Source organism: Epargyreus clarus, unplaced genomic scaffold (assembly GCF_041222505.1).
Source record: "Epargyreus clarus isolate Ecla_fem2 unplaced genomic scaffold, WU_Ecla_fem_2.2 ptg000027l, whole genome shotgun sequence".
Classification (NCBI taxonomy): Eukaryota; Metazoa; Arthropoda; class Insecta; order Lepidoptera; family Hesperiidae; genus Epargyreus; species Epargyreus clarus.
In genome coordinates, this window is record NW_027332234.1 from 307,365 (window position 1) to 330,067 (window position 22,703).

Sequence of the window (22,703 nt, forward strand, 5' to 3'; positions counted from 1 at the left end):
TTAGGAATTTATGACCCATAGCGTAAATGACAATGAGAGTCGCTTTACGTACAAATAAAAGTGCAAAGAAATGTTTTCGAAAGTATTAAAACAGTTTCAGATAACCCACCGCCATATTTATTTAATAAGAGTATTGTTAAATTTTGCTATGTTAACTGTCTGAAAACATTGTAGCTTACGTTATTAATAATCAATCCATCCAATGCCTATCAAATATCGACATTTAACAATTCTTGTCTACAACAAATCATATTTCGATCTTCATCAGTAAAAAATGGATAGATCATGTACCTATAAACAATGGGATTTAGTTTATGGCTGTGGGAACAAATTTATCGCCGATCTCAAGTAGACAATTCTATCTGGAATTGATTACAGATGTCCATGGGCGGTAGCGAACACCTACTCGTCATCAAGTTGATTGCATATTTGTTACATATACATAATAAAGTAATATTCACAGATGTAACTTCAAAGGAATGCTCATATCAACACCCTTTTAATTTTAGGGGTTTCATTTCGAAAGACCTTTCTTTTTAACCCTTTTCTACTTTCTCTTGACATATTCCCCACGATGCAAGCTCGCTTACAAATGAAAACAAAAGGAATGTGTGGACGCCATGTTTGTGCACTAACAAATTTGTTCGCTAATTACTTTTAGTAATCATAAATACAAAAGCTTAACATTATTATGTGGTACCTAATCGTAATAATGTTACCTTTCACATTATTTTCCTTCTTTTTTATGATCGCATTTCGTATTTCTAAGACGGCTTTATTTTAGGGCTAAATACGGATAATTTATTGTTCACGGACTAAGAAATTAAATAGACTCCTAATTAAAAATAGTTGTTTATCATTACTAATATTAAATTGCGCTAATTAACGAATGCAGTATTTATTTTTTTCTTTTGTCATGACGTGTTCGTGTTCATTAGAATTGTTGTTATTTTATGTAACACGTATTTCACTTGTTTAGCTTTATAATGCTTGCTATGTATGTACACTATTAACGATGCCTAGATAAAATAACTCCAATAAATATTCTTTCAATATTTTTCAGTCAGTTCGAATTATCTAGCGTACTAAATGCACGAACAAAGATACAAATACTGGGATAAAAAATCGATTACAGTTAGTCTCTTTTAAATATCTCTAACGTGCAGATAATGTTTGATAGGCAGATTAGGCGTCTAAGTGATTACTTAGTCTACGACTGCACCCCATTTAAAACAGCTACTTCTATTTTTATTGAGTCCCTTGACGTTTTACGACTTCTTAATGTTTTCCTGTCCTGCTCCCGAAAGTAATGTTAAGTTTTATTGTTTTTATAGGGATTTCAAGGAATCGCCTAATAGTAATTTCGTATCGAAATGGGCTTTTTAACGCCAAAACATAATGATGATTGTTTTGTTAGCTGTAAAAACTATTACAGTTACATGATCAATAAATGGATTAAACCATTATTTAAGTAGATAAATATGTTTCTCATTTCAGAATAATATGTACTCGTATGTATTTCATTTAATTCGGAAATATGTGTTTTCTAGACAGGGCTATTTAAATTATGATAATATGTGAGGACTAAAGTTGAAATCATCTCTAAAGTCTAAAGTTGAACTTTCTAAATTAATTTTTTTATAACAAATATTTAGATTTAATAATTTTATAAATAATGTTTAATATTAGAAACATAAAACATAGAACAAACCAACAAAATCAGTAGTTCAGATTACTATACATCAAAGAAAATAGTCCATGGCAATACTAAAAGTGAATAAATATAAAAAAATATAAGATTATAAAACGAAATCTGAGCCCCAACAACAGCTCTAACGTTTTATAAATAAAAACGAAATAAAACTTCGCCATAAAACCCAAATGCAAGGGAGGTGACAAATATCGAAAAAACTGAATATAATCCTTTGACAAACATATATTTGCTGACAAATATTTAATGACAAACTCTTATACATGGGCCTTAAAGTTCAATATTTAGTAATGGGTTATTTGTCAGTAGTAAACATTTTGGTAAGAGATTAAGACAGCCATGAGACTTTAATTAGAAGGACAATTTAGGGACTCATAAATTTATGTTCGTTTATTTTCGTTTCAAAATAACAGAAACAAAATGTTTATCCACAGTTTATGGCTTTATATATTGGAATTGACATAAAACAATGTGTTATGCTTGTTGTCAATTGTTGTTTAAGCATTAATTTGAGGCTTAAATCCTGTTAATTATCTTACGTGCCGTAATTTTTCATGGTAGACAGATTTAAATGTAGTAGAACAGTATTTTTACTAAAAATATTTTTGTTCTCACAATGCATGTGTAACTTTTTTTTTATAGTATAAGAGTAGCAGACGAGCATGCAGTCCACCTGATGGTAAGTAGCTACTGCCGCCCATGGACATCTGTAATCAACCCCAGATAGGATTAGATATTCCTACCTGAGGTCGGCCACAGATGCGCCGCTCTACCGCTGAGGACTAAGCTGGAACGCCTCGGAAAAGTCTATCTCCCTTACCACACCCTTCAAACCAAAACACAGCAGCGCCTAGCACCGCTGTTATTAGGTAAAAATAGATGTGGCGGTGGTGCCGCCGAAATCGAACCACAAAGGGTTCTATAACTTTCGTCGTGCTTGAGATTATAAACAGATATTTACTCTTCTATCATATTTCTGTTTCTTATTGTGTATTCTATTTTTGAATTCAACTTAAAACAATAAAAATGTTATTACAATATTCAAATAAAAATTCGTTGTAATATTATAAAATAGGTCAAATTATATCTATTCACTTACAACCGTTTTTGCTAATAATAATTTATTATAATTTTATTATTTTCTTTGGTACGTGGTCCCAAATTGTGTCACATAATGTAGCGACCCCAATCCCATCACAATACGCGCGCTACCATAAAACCATGTATAATTACAGTATATTTTACAACTGTTTAATAAATTTACATTGTTAAGATCTACCTTTACGATTCGGACGCGTCGTATAAAATATAATCGGTTACAACTTGAAAAGTAACACTTTGAAATGGTCAAAGGAATTTAATACTTAAGGCCGCAAGTTAAAGTTGTTGGCCATTTTAGACGGTTGACTAAGTACTCTTTTTGTTTTTTTTTGTTTGTAAAGATTTATTAGTTGTTTTAATGGTTTTAGTAGTAATGTAAATAAATGCTATGTTACGAAGGCCAAGGTTTATTTGATTTTTGTTATAAATTAAAACGGAATCTGCATATTTGCGCTATAAACGGCTATTTGACATAATTTTAATTGTAAAATGATCATAATATTAAATTTAAATAAATACGTATATCTCATCAATCAGTCTAGCTTTTGTTTACTTAATTATTCTAATTTCGTTATAAATATTATACAGTGTTTCAAAAATGAACTATAAGAGATGAGATGTTCGGTTTATGACCACCGAAGAAGCATTTATCTCAGTTAAGATTGAAATCCAACCTGACAACAAATGCTAATCCTTAGGTCAGGTTAAAACGACGCGTAACACATAAAAAATCATATATACGGTCGAATTGAGTAGTTCGAGACATTTTTGAAGTCGATTAAAAAATGAAACAATTCTACTAAGAAATGCCTGTAGCGTTAGTGCCTCCAAAGTGAAGTTTCTCAGTTTTACCAGCTTAAATTATCATTTACCTATCTAAAGCAAAAATCACCCAAAAAATAAAAGACGTTTACAAAAAATATTTTTAACTTTCAAAGCCATCAACCCATTTCAACATTTCCAACATACAAATGTAACTAAGTGTATAACACGGCTGCCGTGAAGATGTCATAAAGAAGCGAGGCTGCAATCCAACGTTTCATCTTAAAACAAGCAACCTCTTTCGAAAATTGCGTATCTGGGGAGCGCAAAGCGAACTATACACGTTAAATATAAGCCAACCGCCACTTTAAATAGTGAACTTGAAATATGAAAATTTTATGTAATTTCATAATTCATTTCTTATTTAAAATGTTTTTTTAATATATTGAAGGAGCTTACTAGCATAAAGTCGTCCTGCTTAAAGCTTTGACTGCTGATTTATTTATAAACAACCGAAGATAGAATGTTTTTTTTTATCTGATAACATTAAATTTCTTCTTGAAGTCGGCAACATGTACGGTACTACCCTTTAGTACTAATTGGGAAAGCCGTATAACAGACATACTTATATCTCAGAACACAACAGCGGTTAGCAATGTCGTTAATACGTAGAAATAGGTGTGGTGATGGTGAATCTAAAACACAAAAGGTTCTGCCACTATTCTTCACCTCTTCTCGGATACCCTACAATATATCATTACTTGCTTTATTAGGTTCATTCCTCACAGCGCGAGGTATACACGAACCATCTTAGCAACACACGCTGTACGAACAAAGCCCGTCAAGCCTTTTCAGCGCTGAAAGGCACGCTGAAAAATATAACGTTAAGAGCATCTTTTCATTTGGCGTCTGACCTCAAAACAGGTTTCGAAGTTTGCTTAATTAAAGCATAAAAATGCAAATGACGCCCCTCCCAGCCCGGCCTGCAATCTTTGTAAAACGGACGAAAGTAATATCCCGACTCTACCAACAGCGCGGTCTCTACATCTTTTTTGAACCTTGAATAGATGAGTTGTGTACCTTTTTTTTTTGTTTACGAGGGGGAATCTTCAAAAGGCACCCAATGCCGTGAGAGCGACACAGGGTTGTGTGGGACTCTTACCGCACTAAAAATCCGCCGGTGGCCGTCCTCGGCGCTGCGTAGAGAACTCCGGGATCTCCAAAGGAACACAACTGGAGTCCTCTCAGCCCCGTCGGGCTCCGTCCAGGTGAGCTTGACGCTCGCCACACCGTCTGGTGCGTACGATGGTATGCGACCATACATACCGCCGTCCTTTCCGGGGCCGTTGGCCGGCAGTTAGAGCCACTCTTGCCACCTGCGACACCAGAAGCCCCCTTTTAGTCGCCTCTTATGACAGGCAGGGGAAACCGTAGATAAACGCAAATGACGCCCCTCTCAGCCCGGCCTGAAATCTTTGCAAAACGGACGAAAGTAATAACCCGACTCTACCAACAGCGAGGTCTCTACATCTTTTTTGAACCTTGAATAGATGACTTGTGTACCTAAAGTTGAAAATATGCTGAAAGTCTGGGGGTGATTTCGGTTGAAATATGGAGAGGTTTTAGATTTCGAGTTCGCCTGGATACTGTTCAGACCGAAAAATCTTTGTTTTATCATTTTCAATAATATTGACGTCATTAGACATACGACTGACATTATAATTATGGCCAAATATAAAAAAAAACTTTACTTAAATAAATTTAAGGTTCTTAAGATATTTAAGTGTTTTTTAATTAGCAGTCTGTTCGGTTACTTTGTTCAGGTTTTTTACTTGCAAAAACGATTATACGACCCATCTGCGTCCGCGGGCTTTTATCAAAATAATATTATATTCACGAATTTATGCATTTTAATGTGGAACCAAGAAAAAGGCAGACAAACGAGAGGGCTCCGTATTTTAATAAAACCGAAATCTGAAATTAAAGGGTGAAAAGATTTTTCGTCGCCCAAAAGGTCCTGTGGGGGTGCGGGAAATTTGAACATTGCTTTGTTTATGATTGCTATTTTATTCGCCTTCTGAATTTAACAATATTCTTTCCATCTAAAAATAAGGGTTGCATAAATGAAATTGAGGAAAACTTTTGGGACGATGATTGTATTTACTTTCAAATTCGAAAAGCGTGGTTTTACCCCCGATCTTAGAAGCCAATCTGATGTTATTTTTCTATAGCCAACCTTCTTTGAAGTCTTGGTTACAACGTTTTATGTTTATGGAGTTCTTCTTTACATTAGTCCAGTAGTGCATTCGTAGTAGAATTATATATATTTTGAAGGTGGTAGAACCCTTTGTGCTTGGACTCTGGCGGCACTACCGCCACACCTATTTCTACCTTATAACAGCAGTGTTAGGCGCTGCTGTGTTCCATTTTGAAGGGTGTGGTAAGGGAGACAGACTTTTCCGAGGTGTTCCAGCTTAGTCCTCATGGGTAGCGGCGCATCTGTGGCCGACCTCAGGTAGGAATATCTAATCCTATCTGGGGTTGATTACAGATGCCCATGGGCGGCAGTAGCCAGATGCCAGATGGACGGCATGATCGTCTGCTACTCCTATAATATAAAAAAAATATAGCTATCTTACTTTTCATCTTGAAAACAAATAATAAAAAAGCTCATTTTCAAAAATATGTTATTCATTAACAGTATCCAAAGATTTCACGAATTTTCTAGACAATCTGTATAAACCACACGAGACGCAAGATAACAACAAAATAGTCATAAATTCTAGAATGATAAGTGACATAAATATTGTTGTTTTATCAACATTGTTGTGTCTTTGACGCATGGTCCGAGGTCGGTCGCTAGGAGATAACTGACTGATCATCGTAATGGTAAACTAGTGACGTCATGAGGACTATGATTATGATAAAGCGATGTGACGTCATTTGTTTTTACTCGACGTTAGAAAAGTGACTAGTTAATGTATAAAGTTTAAACACACGAGTTATTTGTAATTCAATAACTCGTACATATTATAATGTAGAGCGTATTGATCGAGAATAACACTACTCAGGACTTAGTAACACAACACAACTTACTACTCAGAAGCAGCCACGCATTACTTTGGTAGGCAGGAATCCTGTCTTATTTAGGCCCGAGTACAGATGTTCACGAGTAAAATCAGAAGGTCGTATTCTACATCATTAAAAACATATTAAGTGTACATGAAATGTGTGTTTATGTATGAAACGTTAAAGCCAGTATGGTTCGAACAGGGAGATCGAACCTTCACCGATTTCTAGCGTTAAGCAGTTTTACTTTTCGGTGGAAAAGTGTAGACACCGGCAGACTGAGGCGAACATCTTTGTCCTCAGCGTAGGTGAACAGCGAAGCGTCTAGCGACTAAAACGAATGTATGAAAATGTAACCATGCAACGCGCAGCGGCGACTGACGACGCAACCGGCGGACGAACGAATCGCACTAGTGACGACGCAACCGGCGTACAAAGAGCTCAGTATGGCGCATGCCTCGGCATCGAGCGGCCGCGGCGAATAGTACAGTACCCTTTGTATGAGCTTATACGTTTGCTTGAATACAGGGACCATTTTAGTTTCGCGTATACAGCGCTCCCGTGGACCGCATCGAAACTAAAATATCATTTTCGCCGCAAAATGAACACGGAGACTTTTATCGCCGAAATACTAGCCAGGCCAGCAATTTGGCAATCTTATCACCCTCATTATAAATATAAACATACAGCGAAGAAATTGTGGGAAGAAATAAAATCAAAACATCCAAATACGGAAGGTATGTAGTGTTTTCTAATACAAATAAGGTCACTGGTTTATAAATTAGTAGTAGTAGTAGAAGTAGTACAATTATTCCTTATGTATACCCGCATAGTTTCTAAAGAAGCTCGATTATTTCGTTGAGTTTTTACACGCTTTTTATTAGCTTCACCTGTATGTTTGTATGTTTGTTTGTAACCGACTTCTTTGGGCTCGATTTTGACCAACTTAAAACGGCCAGATTTCGTTCAAACTTTGCAGATTTATTGAGGACCGATGACAATACACGATTTTAATAATTTTGTATTTTAGTAATTTTGCATGCCAAATTTCAGGCCGATCCGTTCAGTGGTTTGGGCTGTGCGTTGATAGAACACTATGTCAGTCAGTCACCTTTGAGTTATATATATTTATCTAAATATATGTAACTTGTTTCATGTATCTACATGTATCCAATAATTAACAAGTTTACTCCTCAGGGGAGTAATTTTATCTGAGGTTGATTACAGGCGTCCATGAGCCATAGTAGCCTCCCATAGTATTAAAATTATTTAGTTTAGTGCCTACTTTTAAGCGGTCATAAATTATAAATAACACAATTTATATTTCAGTCGCTGATCTCAAAAAGAAATGGAAAAACTTGAGAGACACGTATAGCAAAGAATTGAAGAAAATTCACAAATCCCAGTCTAAAGCTTCATCTTCTAATTCTGAATCCACCTGGAAATACTTTACACTTTTGCAATTTCTGAAAGACGAGTACATGCCTTTCTTGACAGAATCAAATTTAGATGAGGATAGTAATGAAATGGATGAAAATGATGATATACCTGTTGAAGATTTGTGCGAGAAAACGCCATCCCCTAGTCCTTCTTGTTCATCGTTTCCAAATGATTCATTTACAATTACTCAACCTTTAAAAAGAAAGCAACAAAGTATACAAGACATTAGAGCAGAATATCTAGAAATGGAAAGAAAGAAATTAAAAATTTTAGAAAAAGACATTTATAAAGATAAGCGAGACGACATTCAGAGATCTGATGATTACCACTTTTTGATGAGTATTTTACCTGAAATGGAAAAACTACCGCCTATGCAGAAACTAAGGTTAAGGAATAAAATCAACCAGGCTCTTTTGGACGAAATGTGTATTGTGTATGGCGAACCGAACAGAAGATAGTTTGGATACTCTACACCGCAAAGCAAAAAAAGCCAAAGCCTCAAAAACTTAGGAATAATTTAAGTAGTTTATGGTTCTCTTATCGATTGTTTTAGCTTTAAATACTAAAACAGTGTAAGACTTAATTATCGAAGAGGTAAATAAAGCTCATTCAAAATAAATAATTAATGTGTTCTTATTTCGTAAAATACTTTGGGTACAAGCAGTATTATATACATAACTTAAGGTCAAACATATTATTTTGCACCACTTACCCTATCTGTATCGACTATTTTTCTCCTAAATCTCCTCTGAAATTCATATAAAAGAATAAAAAAAATACTCGTAAGAATATAATCGAAAGTTTGCACGCTCATTCGAGTATAATTAATTTTCTTTGTGGATTTAGTCTGTATTTCTTATACTTCTTGTGGAATTCTCCACCTGTTCTCTGATTCTTATTAAAATTGTGTACCAAAATCTCTTCCAAATATTATTTCTTAGGCTAAAAAATGACTGGTATTCAAGCAATATTGAGATAATTTTGATAGAGTGAGTGGAAGGGTTCTACGTGGTGGAAGCCTTTGTGGTTCGACACCGGCACCACCGCCATTTCTGCCTCATAACAGCAGAGTTATGCGCTGATGTGTTCTGGTTTGAAGGGTGTGGTAAAGGAGAAACACTTTTCCGAGGCGTTCCAGCTTAGTCGTCAGGGGTAGCGGCGCGAATATTTAATACTATCCTGTCATGTGGACTGCATGATCGTCTGCTATTCCTATATGTTAAAATAGTGACCACTTACCATCAGGTGGTATGCAAGCACGCTTGGTTAAAGAAAAAAGACTGATTTCAATATATTTGGAGTATCTAAGTATATGAAGTAGAGTATTGTGTGTTCAGAGACTTATTTAAGGACGAGATCCCACACGATCCACCCAACATTGTTCCAGCTATCCAATTTGAGTGGTTAAAAATTAACCCTTCCGTGTCGACGGTCATCAGGGCGCCTAAGTAAATCGTGGTCGCTCATCAAGTATTCACGAGGGAAGAGGACTAGCCGTACAACCAAGCTTTGGGAGGTTTTGTGAGACTTCTTGTTCTGAACAAAATGAAGTTGGTGATTATTTGGTGTTGTGTTAGGGATGTCTTTTTAATGCTGAACTGTCTCTGATTACACCATAGATTAGTAAAGATTACTCACTCCTAACAAGAAAATGTACCCAGTTTTGAGAATTGAAATAGTTGCGAAAAACAGTTTTGCCACGTCTCCGTGCTAAAATGTCCCTAAAATATTTGAAATAATAATTTATTTATTACGTATATTACGCAGTATTCGTTATTTATTCGTAAATTTTCTCTAAAAATGTTTTTATTTGTCAAGAATTCAAAAAAGAACTTACTAAAATAAGCCGTTTGTGGCTTCATTCAATTTCAAGGCGGCGAAGTATCTTTACTAATCTATGGATTACATCACCAAATCTAATTTTATTAATACTGACACAGTAGCTCTATCTGCATGTTTTTTGTTGTAATTCCGTTATTACAATTTTAGTTTTATTGAAATTAAAATCTATAATTCGATTTCGAGATGCGCCTTTTATTTTTCGAGGTTATGTTCGCATTGGATATTATTGTATCTCTTGTTTTTGCTATCCACTAGTATAATAAGCATAAAGAGATTGGAACTTCATTATTAAATCAAAAGGCGATGACACAATTTTCGAATTACCAACAAAGTCGACATACAGTTTTCTCCCATAAGGCACAAAGCTTGGTTACCCTACAAGAACGTATCAGGTCCTCCAAGAAGGCAGTAAGCCGTCCTGTACAAACGGTGGTGTTTGCTATCTGTCGGCTCGCGAACTGCCTCGTCAGATCATTGAAGACGGGTTTGAAAAGAATCTACTATGCAATTTTCAAAAAACTTTTCTTGATTTTATAAAGGACATCGTTGGATAGGTTATTTTGATGTTAGTATAAATTTTGTCTTTCGTAAGGATACATGTAAGGATTCATTTATAAAAAGCTCAAACTTACACTTAACTTAGGCGATTAATAAAAAGCTTAAGCTTTTTATTAATTAAAGCTAAGTTTTTTTTTAATACCTTTCTAATCTCCCTGTTTGTTGTGTTTCTGATAAGCTCCCTGGTGTTCCATAGACATACCTGTAAAGATTTGGAAAAACAGATTTTTATGGTAACTAAGTTAAAATTAATACCTACGATATATTACGATTATTTCATTAGAAATATTTATTGTAAGATACGAATAAAATATTTTAATTATAAAATAAGTAATATGCTTAATACATACCTATATGTATTTAAAACGTTACATGTTCTTGTATTAGTAAAATATTGCGCTTAAATTATGTGTATGTTTTTAACAAAAAGTAAATGAGTAACATAGAAATTTTTACCTAACAATTGCCTATATTACTTTTATCACAATTAAATTATCAACTAAGTGATTTAGTACGCTCCGTAAGATGCATTACAATTGGGTTAAGTATGTTTCCCAGCGATGCAGATAATTTTATTCCCGTGTAATTGTGTAGAAGGCCATAAACATTGTTAGTATTATAATAATATTCTACTTAAGCCTATAATAATAACACATGAGCACCACTTTACGACTCATTACGATTCAAGTTGTTGTTTTGGTAAGTAATGAGAAGTGGTTAAGAATATAAGGTCTTATGTAATCTATTTAAACTATTAATATGTACCTACATTGGTATTATTTATTCATGATGACCGACGTGGTGTAGTGGTAACCATATCGGTGTGGCAGGCAAACATATAAATAATGAATTTATGCTTTTTCTTTTTTTTTATATATAAATTAGAAGTAGCAGACGAGCATGCAGTCCACCTGATGGTAAGTGGCGACTGCCGCCCATGGACATCTGTAATCAACCACAGATAGGATTAGATATTCCTACATGAGGTCGGCCACAGATGCGCCGCTACCCCTGAGGACTAAGCTGGAACGCCTCGGAAAAGTATGTCTCCTTTACCACACCCTTCAAACCAGAGCACAGCAGCGCTTAAAATCTTTTTTTTTTAAATCTAATAAGTCCGAAGAACGTGACATGGTCTCAACTGAATAACGTTATATCAGATCAGTTCAAGTGTTACATTGCCACATTACCTCATCCTCGGGCTGATAACATCGCAGACCACTCGTCGCCCAAGAGTTGCCACTCATCAGCCGGTAATAGAACACGTGTCGATAGAATAGGTTGTGGCCATAGTAACAAGTTATTGAATAACTACAAGAAAAATATAAGAATATGAGAAGAAATATAACAATATGAAAGTGGTAGAACTCTTTGTGGTTCGACTTCGGCATAACCGCCATACCTATGTCTGCCTAGTAACAGCAGATTCCAGCGCTAGTGTATTCCAGAGGGCGTGGTAAGACATAAAATACATTTCTCTGAAACATAAAAGTAAAACAATAATTGATTATGTATGTAATCGATGTACACACCAGTGTTTCTAAGTAAATTGTAAGAAAAGAAAAAATATAGGTATCATATTGTTCTGATAGCAACTGTACTTAATAGTGATAAAACCGTGAACAACATATTATTGTTTTTAAATCAAGATAATACTGCGAAAAACAGATTTGATAAAAGCAAATGATTGATTGAGCGGAAATGCATTTGAGGAGAACTGCAGTAATTCAATTAATTGATAACAGAATTAATTGAATGATTTCTCAAAATTAGTATCATAGGAAGATTTTATCTAATCTTAAACGGCTTAAATTATTTACATAATTCTTTATAATATCAAGTAGCGAACGACAGTCCAGTCCACCTGATCGTAAGTAGCTACATAGTCAGAGAGCTCTGAAATTAACTCTAGATAGCGTCTTACCTGAGGTTGACCACAGACGTTTCTCTTCATCAGAGTTCTCCATTACGACAGTCTTCAAATCGTAACACAGCAGTGCTGAACACTGCTGTTATTTGGCAGAAATGGGTGTGTGTGTGTACTTTAATGTCTAATCGAGATTTAGTTAAGCGACTTATTAAACCAACATTAGGTATATTTTAAAAATTAACGCTAACAAAGGGACCACACCTTTATGCCAGTATATCAGACCTCCCTTAACTAACCACTTGAGATTTTCTCAAGGGGATATGACACCTAAGATCAAGAACATAGGGGTCATTTTAGTATATCAAGACCACTCTATTTATGGAACGACAAGTGTACGTATTAAGTGCAATCGTTAATTAACTGAAATAGACTGCACTGTTATGGTTAGACGTCGTTTAAGATTTAATCTTAAACTCTAGCTTATAAAGTTTAAAATGACCTAAACCTACATATATTTTTTATCGTATTGGTATATGACATATCTAATGTATGACATACGTTGATACTTGTTTGAATAACAATCTTTTGTGGTTTCAATAAGGTCTAGTTTTGTGTGTATGAAGCAAGTTTTTTAATTATATTGCTCGAATATGAGACCTAATGTAGTTTCTCTTCACAGCGACCTCAATCGCTCTTGTGTTGAGTTAGATTCTTTTATTGTGATTAACTAAAGATTATAATTGCATAATAAAAATTACAATTCTTACGAAGACAACAAGAATGAAGCTACAGAAGCTGTCATTCCATAGTTAAAAGTGAAAATGTAAGAAAATATGAATGTTTTAGATGATATTGATACTAACAAAAGTATAACAACAAGGCAACAAAAGAGCAATCCCCTTAATTTTTTGGAATTCCATATAACTTTGGAAAATGAAGAATATAACAGAATCTTTAGAATCAATTACAGCTCTCAATTATGCTGCAAGAGTTAAAAACATTTATTTACCTTTAGTCTAGATGGATCATAGACCATCTTCAGATGAGATTTAAATCATCTCATGTATTTGTACAAATTAGGTATTCGTTGGAAATGTAGATCGGTGGTGGTAATGACAACTTATCATCATATGATTTACATCCTCGATCGTTTCTTCAATAAAACTTTTAATGAAGAAACGTGCCTAGCAGTAGGATAGTATTGGGTTGATGCTAATGACTCAATAAACGAACACTCGAATAATCCATGAGTGGTCGTTTACCACTTCAATGAAAGTACTCTTACCTTAAATATAGATATCATAAAACAAAGGAATCTAAATCCTTGTTCAACTATAAACATAGCACTTTGAGTAACATCAGCACATTGTAGGCACAAGATATAAAAAGATAAAGAATATCATTGTAATTATAAAGCAAACAGTGAAAAGATAGCTTACTCGTGCCGGCCATTTCAATGTAGCGTCCTATCTACCGACAAAATAGAGTAAGTACATACATGACGATTATATGAACAAGATAATTAAAGCTTTACTTGTAGCACCTTATAATATAATCTTAGCGCTACTACTTGTAAATCATTCATTCAAATAAGAACTAAAACGTAAGACAATAAAGGAATTAAAGGAAAACAGACTAAATAATATGACATTGATATTGATAAAATAGAAATAAATTCAACAATAATCATAACGAAATTTGAGTACGGATAAAACAATGTTATATTTCTGTTATTTTAGGTTAAGGTCTTAAGTCCTTTAACAAGAACACAAGGTTGTCTGTCTGGTAATAAGAAGTCAGTCTTCAAATAGACGTTTTACCTTCAATCTTAAATTGAAGATCATGTTTCGTCCTTTCATGTTTTCTATCGGCCTTTTTTACCATATAAAGGGAGTGTAGCTGTAGTCACTCTCACGAGATTATCATATAGTGAAAGAAAGACGATGCTGCTCTTCACTGGGGCTAGACTCCTTAATCTCTGTCGCGAAAACCAAGGAACGAAAAAGAGTGGTGCAATTTGAGGAAGAATTATATGAAAATTACGTAATATAAGATCATATAATGTAAATTAGCAACACTAATCGCATGACCCCTAGAAACAAAAACACTATAGCTTGAATTATGAACAAGTTAAACAAGATACAAATTACATACTAATAATGAATCATATTTTCATAAGCGTCATCCAACACCAGTATATCGATCAGAAGAGCTTGCTCGTTACAAAGTAGAACAAATTTAGAAGCGGCCGACACGGAGAGAACAAAATGAAACTTTCATTAATTACGCCGAGACTCCGATGGACCGGAGACAAAACGCAGAGCGATTAATCAACATTAATGAACTGACAACACTTCATTTTTATTAATAATCTCCCGCTAAAAGTCCGTTACATCGAACGAGTTGAGCTTAGAGCGTCATTGTGCGCTTTGTGGATTAGATACACCTTTTTTAAAAACGGAAGCGGAATATTAATCAACGACTAAAATCGTTTTCGTTTTCTGTAGATACACATTTCTGAATTAACGGTTAGTTTGTTTCATTTGATTGGATAAACTATTGTCTCAAATTTAAGGTTTCATATTTTACGTACATGATCAGTACGGACATTTACTACTTCTTTGTTTTCACATCTCTTAACTTTGAGATTTTTAAAAAGCTTCCCTTTTACTACATGTACATAAGGAGACACATGCATGTAAATTACAAAAGAAAATCCCAAGCCTTTGCCAACCCGAGGGCCTAATTAGCGGAACGCAATCGTGACGCTATTAACGTGTGTTTGACTTAGACTTTAATGAGCCAACGAGCTGCTTTGAAAGAGATGTGCACCGGAGGAGACAGCACGACGTGTTTACGACACGACCACGATATGTCGTGAGGTTTGTTACCTTTTAAATATTGGATAATTATTAAGCAACCCAACTGAAAATTAAATCATGTTTTTTTTCTCTTTTCGTAATAAAGTAAGAATCAAGAAATTGCTCTATATATGACTTTTTCCGATTTACTATTCCCACAATTTGCAATTCAAGTATGAAAATTTAATTATGCCTATCAAATTACTCACTTGCATCAAAAATCATAAAAAGGGCATAATTACGAATCCGGTACCAGTGACGATAGGAGTATCTCAAGGACGTTAATTAGGACCCTTTCTTTTCCACCTCATTTTTACGTTTTAAAAGTGAACCTTTACACACTCTATCGTGTAAGTAGTCTGCATAGCAATTATTTAAGTCGAGAACAATAAAAATACTCATAAAACAATTTACATACATTATGCTTTCATTAAAATTTTAAAGCGATACAATACAACGGTGAAAACTGCATCTAACCGGTTTCGATGTAAATGACTGCTGATAAACTATTAGGCTGCCTGACTTACTTCCAACTTTACGTTCTTGTTATAGAGTTTAACTTTCGTTGTTTATGTGTTTTTGTAGATTCTCGATAAGCATTGATGGATGAAGTTGTTTTTTAAGATAGGAGTCATTGTTTTTTTTATTTAGATTCAGTTTATCATTATGACCACGCGAACAGAGGCTGATTGGTGATTAGCCGGCAAGTTAGCGAAGGGCGTGTTCGTATCTACGGTAACATTTAGATTTAGTGATAACACATTTCTAGAACATGACATTTTCGGTAGGGAAAGTCACTTTTACCAGGTTATCATTGCCTTGTTATTGTATTACATATCTTGTTAAATTTACAGCTTTATCTTTTATCTGCATGTCTACACATACATAATAACTACTTATTATGTATGATTTGTTTTATAATGACGGATTGTATGTATCTTTTAGAATTTTGATAGATGAGGTAGTCTAATGGTTATGGTTGGTAATTTATATTGAGTGTCATGGACAAATTTAATCTAAATTTATCTCATAACGAAAATTAAATAACCCTTAATCTTGAAAAAACACAAAATGTCAAAAAAGTCGAACCAGTGTAGCAACTAAATATTGTTACTAAGTAACTATCATTGTTTACATCGGCTGAAACTTATCACGCGATGATGATAACACCAAATCAGCGGGCAATGGATAGATAAGAGCTCCTACAGATAACGCTGAAGAAATACGATTTGGTAGGAACGTCCGCATAAACACCTTGTTATATACTCATATAATTTACTACCAAACCATGTTGATGTGTGATAACTTTCTAACAGTGAAATTAGAATCGGTCCACGTAAATTAGAAATTGGATATAAATAACGCGACCTTTGTAGACCTCTCAGAGTTGACCTTTGTGTAGCTTCATCATGGCAGTACCGGACTCCGGACTATTTCTTCCGACTGACCGTTTACCAATAGAAGGTAATATATGAATAATCAATCTATGAAATTATCTATTAACGATAGAAATTTATTAATGTATTTATTTTTGTAGGTATTAGATCTCTTTGTGAATCGATTCCGGCGCCACCACAGCCACACCTATTTCTGCCTAATAAAAACAGTGTGAAGCGCTGCTGTGGTCTGGTTTGAAGGGTGTGGTAAGGGAGACATATTTTTCCGAGGCGTTCCGGCTTAGTCCTCAGGGGTAACGGCGAATCTGTGGCCGACCCCAGGTAGGAATATGTAAACGTATCTCAGGTTGATAACAGATGTCCAAGGGCTGTAGTGGCCACTTACTATCAGATGGACTGCATGCTCATCTGCTACTTCTATATTACAAAAATAAATCTCTAACTGTCAAATGTCGATCTTTGGTAGACAAAACATTGGATAGGTTGATTATTGATAACGGACGTAAGTTTTGTACAACCAAACGAAAGAAAAAATAATACATATCTAATTATATATTATTGAGGCAATATGAAGGAAGAAATAAACTTAGTAAATGTCACATTTTTGACTAGAAATGTTACAAAACAACTTGACATTTAAACAATTAGCATTATTGCATTCATAAATTCGCTGGAAGAACATAACAGTCAATAAAATTGATATAATTTATACGTTTATGCCAGTGTTATCATATAAATGATTATTATTTTAAGTCATTCTGCATTAGGTAAGAACGATAGATTGGTATCTAAATACAAAATTGTTAATAGACTTCGATGTCGTAATTTTAAAAATTAGTTGGTATTGCAACTATCAACATATTATTATAACCTATTGGATATTTCTAAGATGTCGTTTTATGTAATAAAATCAATTTTTCATCATCATCAGCAACCCATTACTGTCCCACTGCTGGGCACGGGTCTCCTCTCATAATGGGAAAGATTAGGCCATAGTCCAACGCGCTGGCCAAGTGCAAATTGGTAGACTTCACATACTTTTTTTTATAAATCTCTCAGGTATGAAGGTTTCCTCACGATGTTTTCCTTCACCGTTTAGCAAGTGATAATTAATTTATAATAAGCACATAACTTGAAAAAATCAGAGGTACGTGCCTGGGATTTGACCTCGCATCCCTCGATCGAGATGCCGAGTTTCTTAGCTAGGCTGCTATTTAATGTTTAACACGTTTTAATATACGCCATATAAAACATAATATCTAATAGCAGTTGAAAAATAAAAGCATGTAAAACAGTTCATGTAATTTTAATTAGATACTTTACAATGATTTGTTCTTATGTTTTATAAATAATTATTTGATATGAATATAGAAATCCAATTAACATTACTTAAGTAATCTTACTTAACATAAATAATTAGCAAGTTAAGTAACAATCGATCGATTTATTCAAAGTAGGTAATCTAGTTTATGTTAAAATTCGATATTTTTATAATTCTAAAATGAATTTCGAAACTAAAAAATAGCTATTAGTGACTTTTATTTTCTGAAATATGTTAATGACCAGAGAACTGGACTTTTAACGAGCAAAGGTGGACGTTGTAGGATTTAAATAACAATAACGGTAGATCAAAATAGCAATAATCATAACAATAACAATAACCATTCAAGTCAGATAATTTCAGAAGAAAGTTGTTCGGAAGTTTCGAAAAGTCGGGGCTAAGTTCACTTCGTATTGCATACAAATTAGTTGACAGAAAACAGTAGATAATTATATTTATAAATCATAGATTAGTAAAGATTACTCACTCCTAACAAGAAAATGTACCCAGATTTGAGAATTGAAATAGTTGCGTAAAAAAAGATTAGCCACGTCTCCGTGCTAAAATGTCCTTAAAATATTTGAAATAATTATTTATTTATTATGTAAAGTACGCAGTATTAGTTATTTATTCGTAAATTTTCTCTAAAAATGTTTTTATTTGTCAAGAATTAAAAAAAAGAACTTACTAATAAGCCGTTTGTGACTTCATTCAATTGCAAGGTGGCGAAGTATCTTTACTAATCTATGTTAAATATAGGTAAAGTTATTTTCAAAACTGGTGTATCGGGTTCTGGCCCCGCTCAAAAAAATTGGAAAACTATGCATCTAGATAATATTCTGATCGTGAGAATTTTATTATGGCAATATTAAAGCGGGTTTTTAAATCTTTAACAGTCCTGACAGTTTTTAATACGGTCACAGACCTATCGGATTTTTTATATAGGAATATATATATATTTTTATATAGGTCTGAAGTTACACATTTTTAGATCTTTATTTTATAACTTGTCTCAAATGGACAATGCAAGTTTAATTTCAGCTACTGTACCTACCTTGGTTTTTGGCACACCAAAGATCATTATTACAACTAAACAACTAGAAGGAGTAGGTTCATTGCAAATATTGATGATAATAAGCACACAAGGACTAAGGTCCAACTGCGAGCCAAATAAGCAATAATACTTCTATGAAGATGTCACAAAAACACCAATTTCTATTTTCGGACGGTGCGCGGGCAAAAAATAAATGAAGGTACTGCGTAGCTCGACAGCCATGCTTTTTTTGGCCCCATATGTATCATCTATCTCTTTTTCCTCCATTGTGTATGAGTGTGATGGGAGGATTTTTTCTCAACGCCTTTTATAAGCCATAATTCGATGGGTCCATTCTACACTGTGTTTTATTTGAAGGGAGACGCTCGTCTAATTATTATGGTGTATTTATACACCATATCGAATTAAGTGTGGCCATTTTAAAATAAATCGCTGAGTATAAATTTACTGGCCGTGGGTATGGTTCGGAAATAAAATGTTATTGTTATGGGGTTTTTTGATAATTAATATCTTTACATTAATTTAATGTTGAATAGAATGTGACATTAACACGTTAGCTGCGGAACGCGGCTTAAAACACCTCGTCCATGTCTGGTCGTTATAGCGGTAAGAAAAAACTTTAACTTCTCTGTGGTGCGAGAGGCATAACTTCCGTCTGGTTCAGTGTAGGAGAGTGATAACTATATGTTTGTGATGTGCTACTGATTCCTAGTTCTATGGTACACCAACCTAATGTCGGGTTTGTTAGACCTCGTACCGCACTGAACAAATAATAATGCTAACACAGTGCGGAACGAGGTTGGGAACGCCTCGTTTCCCCACGCACCTCGTACCGCACCCCACGCTAGCTTCACGTGGTTAGTGTTGTGCAACGCAGTCGAGGCTGCGTAGCGACGAAGTAGGACCGCTGTCTTTATGTTGAAAATTATCATGTCGAAACGTTGCCGAAAAAAGTTGATCATGGAGGAAGATGAAGAAAAACCGGTTGAAAAATCTGAGCCAGAATCAGAATACAGGAAGATATTTCAAAAACAGGTAAGTCACAAATATACTCTGTCTAGGTGAAAGTCCAGTAGTGAGACTTGGCAGGCTAGGCGTATATCCGTATAGTAAGAAATTACATTATAGATAATTACGTTTCCTGTTATGGTTCAAACAAAAGTTAAGTAGCTACATTATTGATATAGGAAACGTAGGCAAAATCGTTACCGAGTATTCCGATTACTCTTTACCCTAATCTACTCGCTCCTACTTTTCAGAATCCACTGCAAAGAAAGCACATCATCTCGATAAGGGTCCAAAGAAGAAGAGATGTGTCGGATGCTACGAAAAACTCCGCACATTCTTGACATGTCGTGAGGCAGACAAAAAAACCAAAAAAAAAATCTCACGGAATGCACTGTTTGCAAAAAACCTTATTGTCTGAAATGTTTCAATGAAAAACATCCATATTCATTCTGTCCATAATAAAAACAATAAAATAAAATCGATATTTATTTTCCCATCACTAAATTATATGGAAACCTGCCATTTTTCAGTGCGGTCCGAGGTGCATTAGACCCACATTTTATTTTACCCATAGAATCTAAAGTAACGAATTTAACCAAGGGCGGCGGCAGTTTTAGATTAATCAACTCATTGTTAATAATAATCAAGACAAAAGCCGTCGATTTTGTCATATTTGGCGCCAAAAAAAGGATTTTAGTCTCCTTCGGGCGGTGGGATTTAACACGCCTCGTGCCGCCACAATGTCGGATATAGGACGAGGTTTAAAACATCTCGTAACGCAGTAATGGAAAGTACAGAAAAATCTGTGCCGCAGGGAACGTGTTAAAAGGTACATGTATCTTTTTTATTGCAGTCTTTTACATTTCGATGCATTTATGGGTAATATTTTTGGGAGTTTAATTATCAAAAGTAGCAGTAGTAGTCCATCTCAGGCTCAATTCTGAGGCAACGTTGAATTTTTTACTGTGATTTTATTCACCGTTATGGCAAAGAAGTTATAACTAGTTATTACCTCGACTAACTCGAATCTAGACATCCAAAATAAGTTTACAATGCCTACCTCTACACTATCCTTTTAACTGATCAAACTCTACCATAAATTTAACGAAAAAAATATCATTTGTATGCAAAATTATATACTTTTTGCATTTTAAACATAAGCAAGCAAAGTCGCGGGAGAGGATAGTTTTTTAAATCAAAAGTTCAGTTCAAGGTGCCGCTGGTGTGTAAAAATAAACATGATAATAAAATTCAAAATTTGCCTTTTTAATTTACCGACTTATCGCAAAAACGGGCACAACAATGGAATTAATACGTTCGGCAAAAAACGCTGTATTTATTTCAGTTTAATAAGTTTCGCAAAAACATTTTACTAATTTGCATGTTAATTGTACAAATTGTACTTTAATTTTATTGTAACCGAAAAGTTGCGTGTATGCTTATAATTTCACTCATTTGTAATCTTTAAATTATACTTTATAATCTGTATCATGATATTAAAAGATTATGAAGGAAGATGTCGTGATTTAGATAGAGCTCGTTTTCGTTCGACTCTAACTCAGAACAAGTACCACCGCCACGTCTACTTCTGCCTATAATGGCTGTATTAAGCACACTTAATGGATGTGGTAATCTGTTACGTCCCAACTTAATCCTCAGAGGTAGTCAGTATGTTACAGACATATGTCATCGCCCTCAGGAAGGTTTTACTTAATCTAGGCTTAATCACAGTCACTCACCATCAGGTCTACTGTACGCTATTTGCTGATTCAATCTTATATGTTAAAATTAGTTTTTTTTTTGTTATTCTATATTATGCGATTGTTCACTATTTGTTTCTCGTAATTTCGGATCATAACTCTAAAATTTACATTTCTGCATGGGAAGGAACTGAACCCGGAACTCTACATGTGACGTGGTCATACCGACCACTCCACCACACAGGCCATCACAATGACATTACTTGAATAAAACTTTTCGAGAATATAATATGGAACAATGAGCATGAAAAGCATTTGCCCTACATATCTCCGAAAATAAAAACTTCCAAGCACGTCCCCAGCTCGGAAGCTGTAAAGAAACCTCACGTGACGTCACGAAACATGATCCAATCTTACGAAGCATTACACAACAAAAGAGTTATATAAATATTTCCTCACAAAAAACCTAAACCAGTTCCACAGCGCTTATTTTCAAGGGCACACGTACCAACATAAAAATGTGTATACAACACAAATGTTTAGTGTCCGTCTGTGTTGGTGTTTGACAATCAATGGAAATGTATGTTTTTTAAGGAGATTCTTCGCGAACGGCGCGTGGAGTGGCGCTACCGGCAGATTTACTTTTGCTGCTTAACAGCATTGAAACGATGCTATATTTTAATTAAAAACTTGGAAAGATGTGGTATGGTACATAGAAGATACTTATATGAGACATGTCGTCTTTGTCCTCAGGAGTAGCAGATAATTTGTGATCAACGTGAAAGGAATCTTTCGTGTTTTACTTAGATTTAGGGCTGAAATCCGTGGGCTGTAGTGGCCACATCATGGCAGATAGAACGAGTTTCCATTTTTCTAGAATAAACTACATTATTTTATTTTTTAAATCGACTTAAATATAATGACTATTATCGTCACACTAAAAACAATAGTTTACGAAATTCATACTCCGTACATAATAAGCAAATCCAAGGTATTACAACTACCTTAC

General features: G+C 34.5%; 1 protein-coding gene across 1 annotated transcript; it reads left to right on the forward strand.

Moving 5' to 3' along the window:
- The first annotated feature begins 7,033 nt into the window (after nucleotides 1-7,033).
- Nucleotides 7,034-8,714, forward strand: LOC140753819 (uncharacterized). Its single transcript, XM_073088611.1, has 2 exons — nucleotides 7,034-7,380; nucleotides 7,973-8,714. The coding sequence occupies exons 1-2, from the start codon at nucleotides 7,245-7,247 to the stop codon at nucleotides 8,539-8,541; spliced, it is 705 nt and encodes a 234-aa protein (XP_072944712.1). The 5' UTR covers nucleotides 7,034-7,244; the 3' UTR covers nucleotides 8,542-8,714.
- Nucleotides 8,715-22,703: the final 13,989 nt, after the last annotated feature.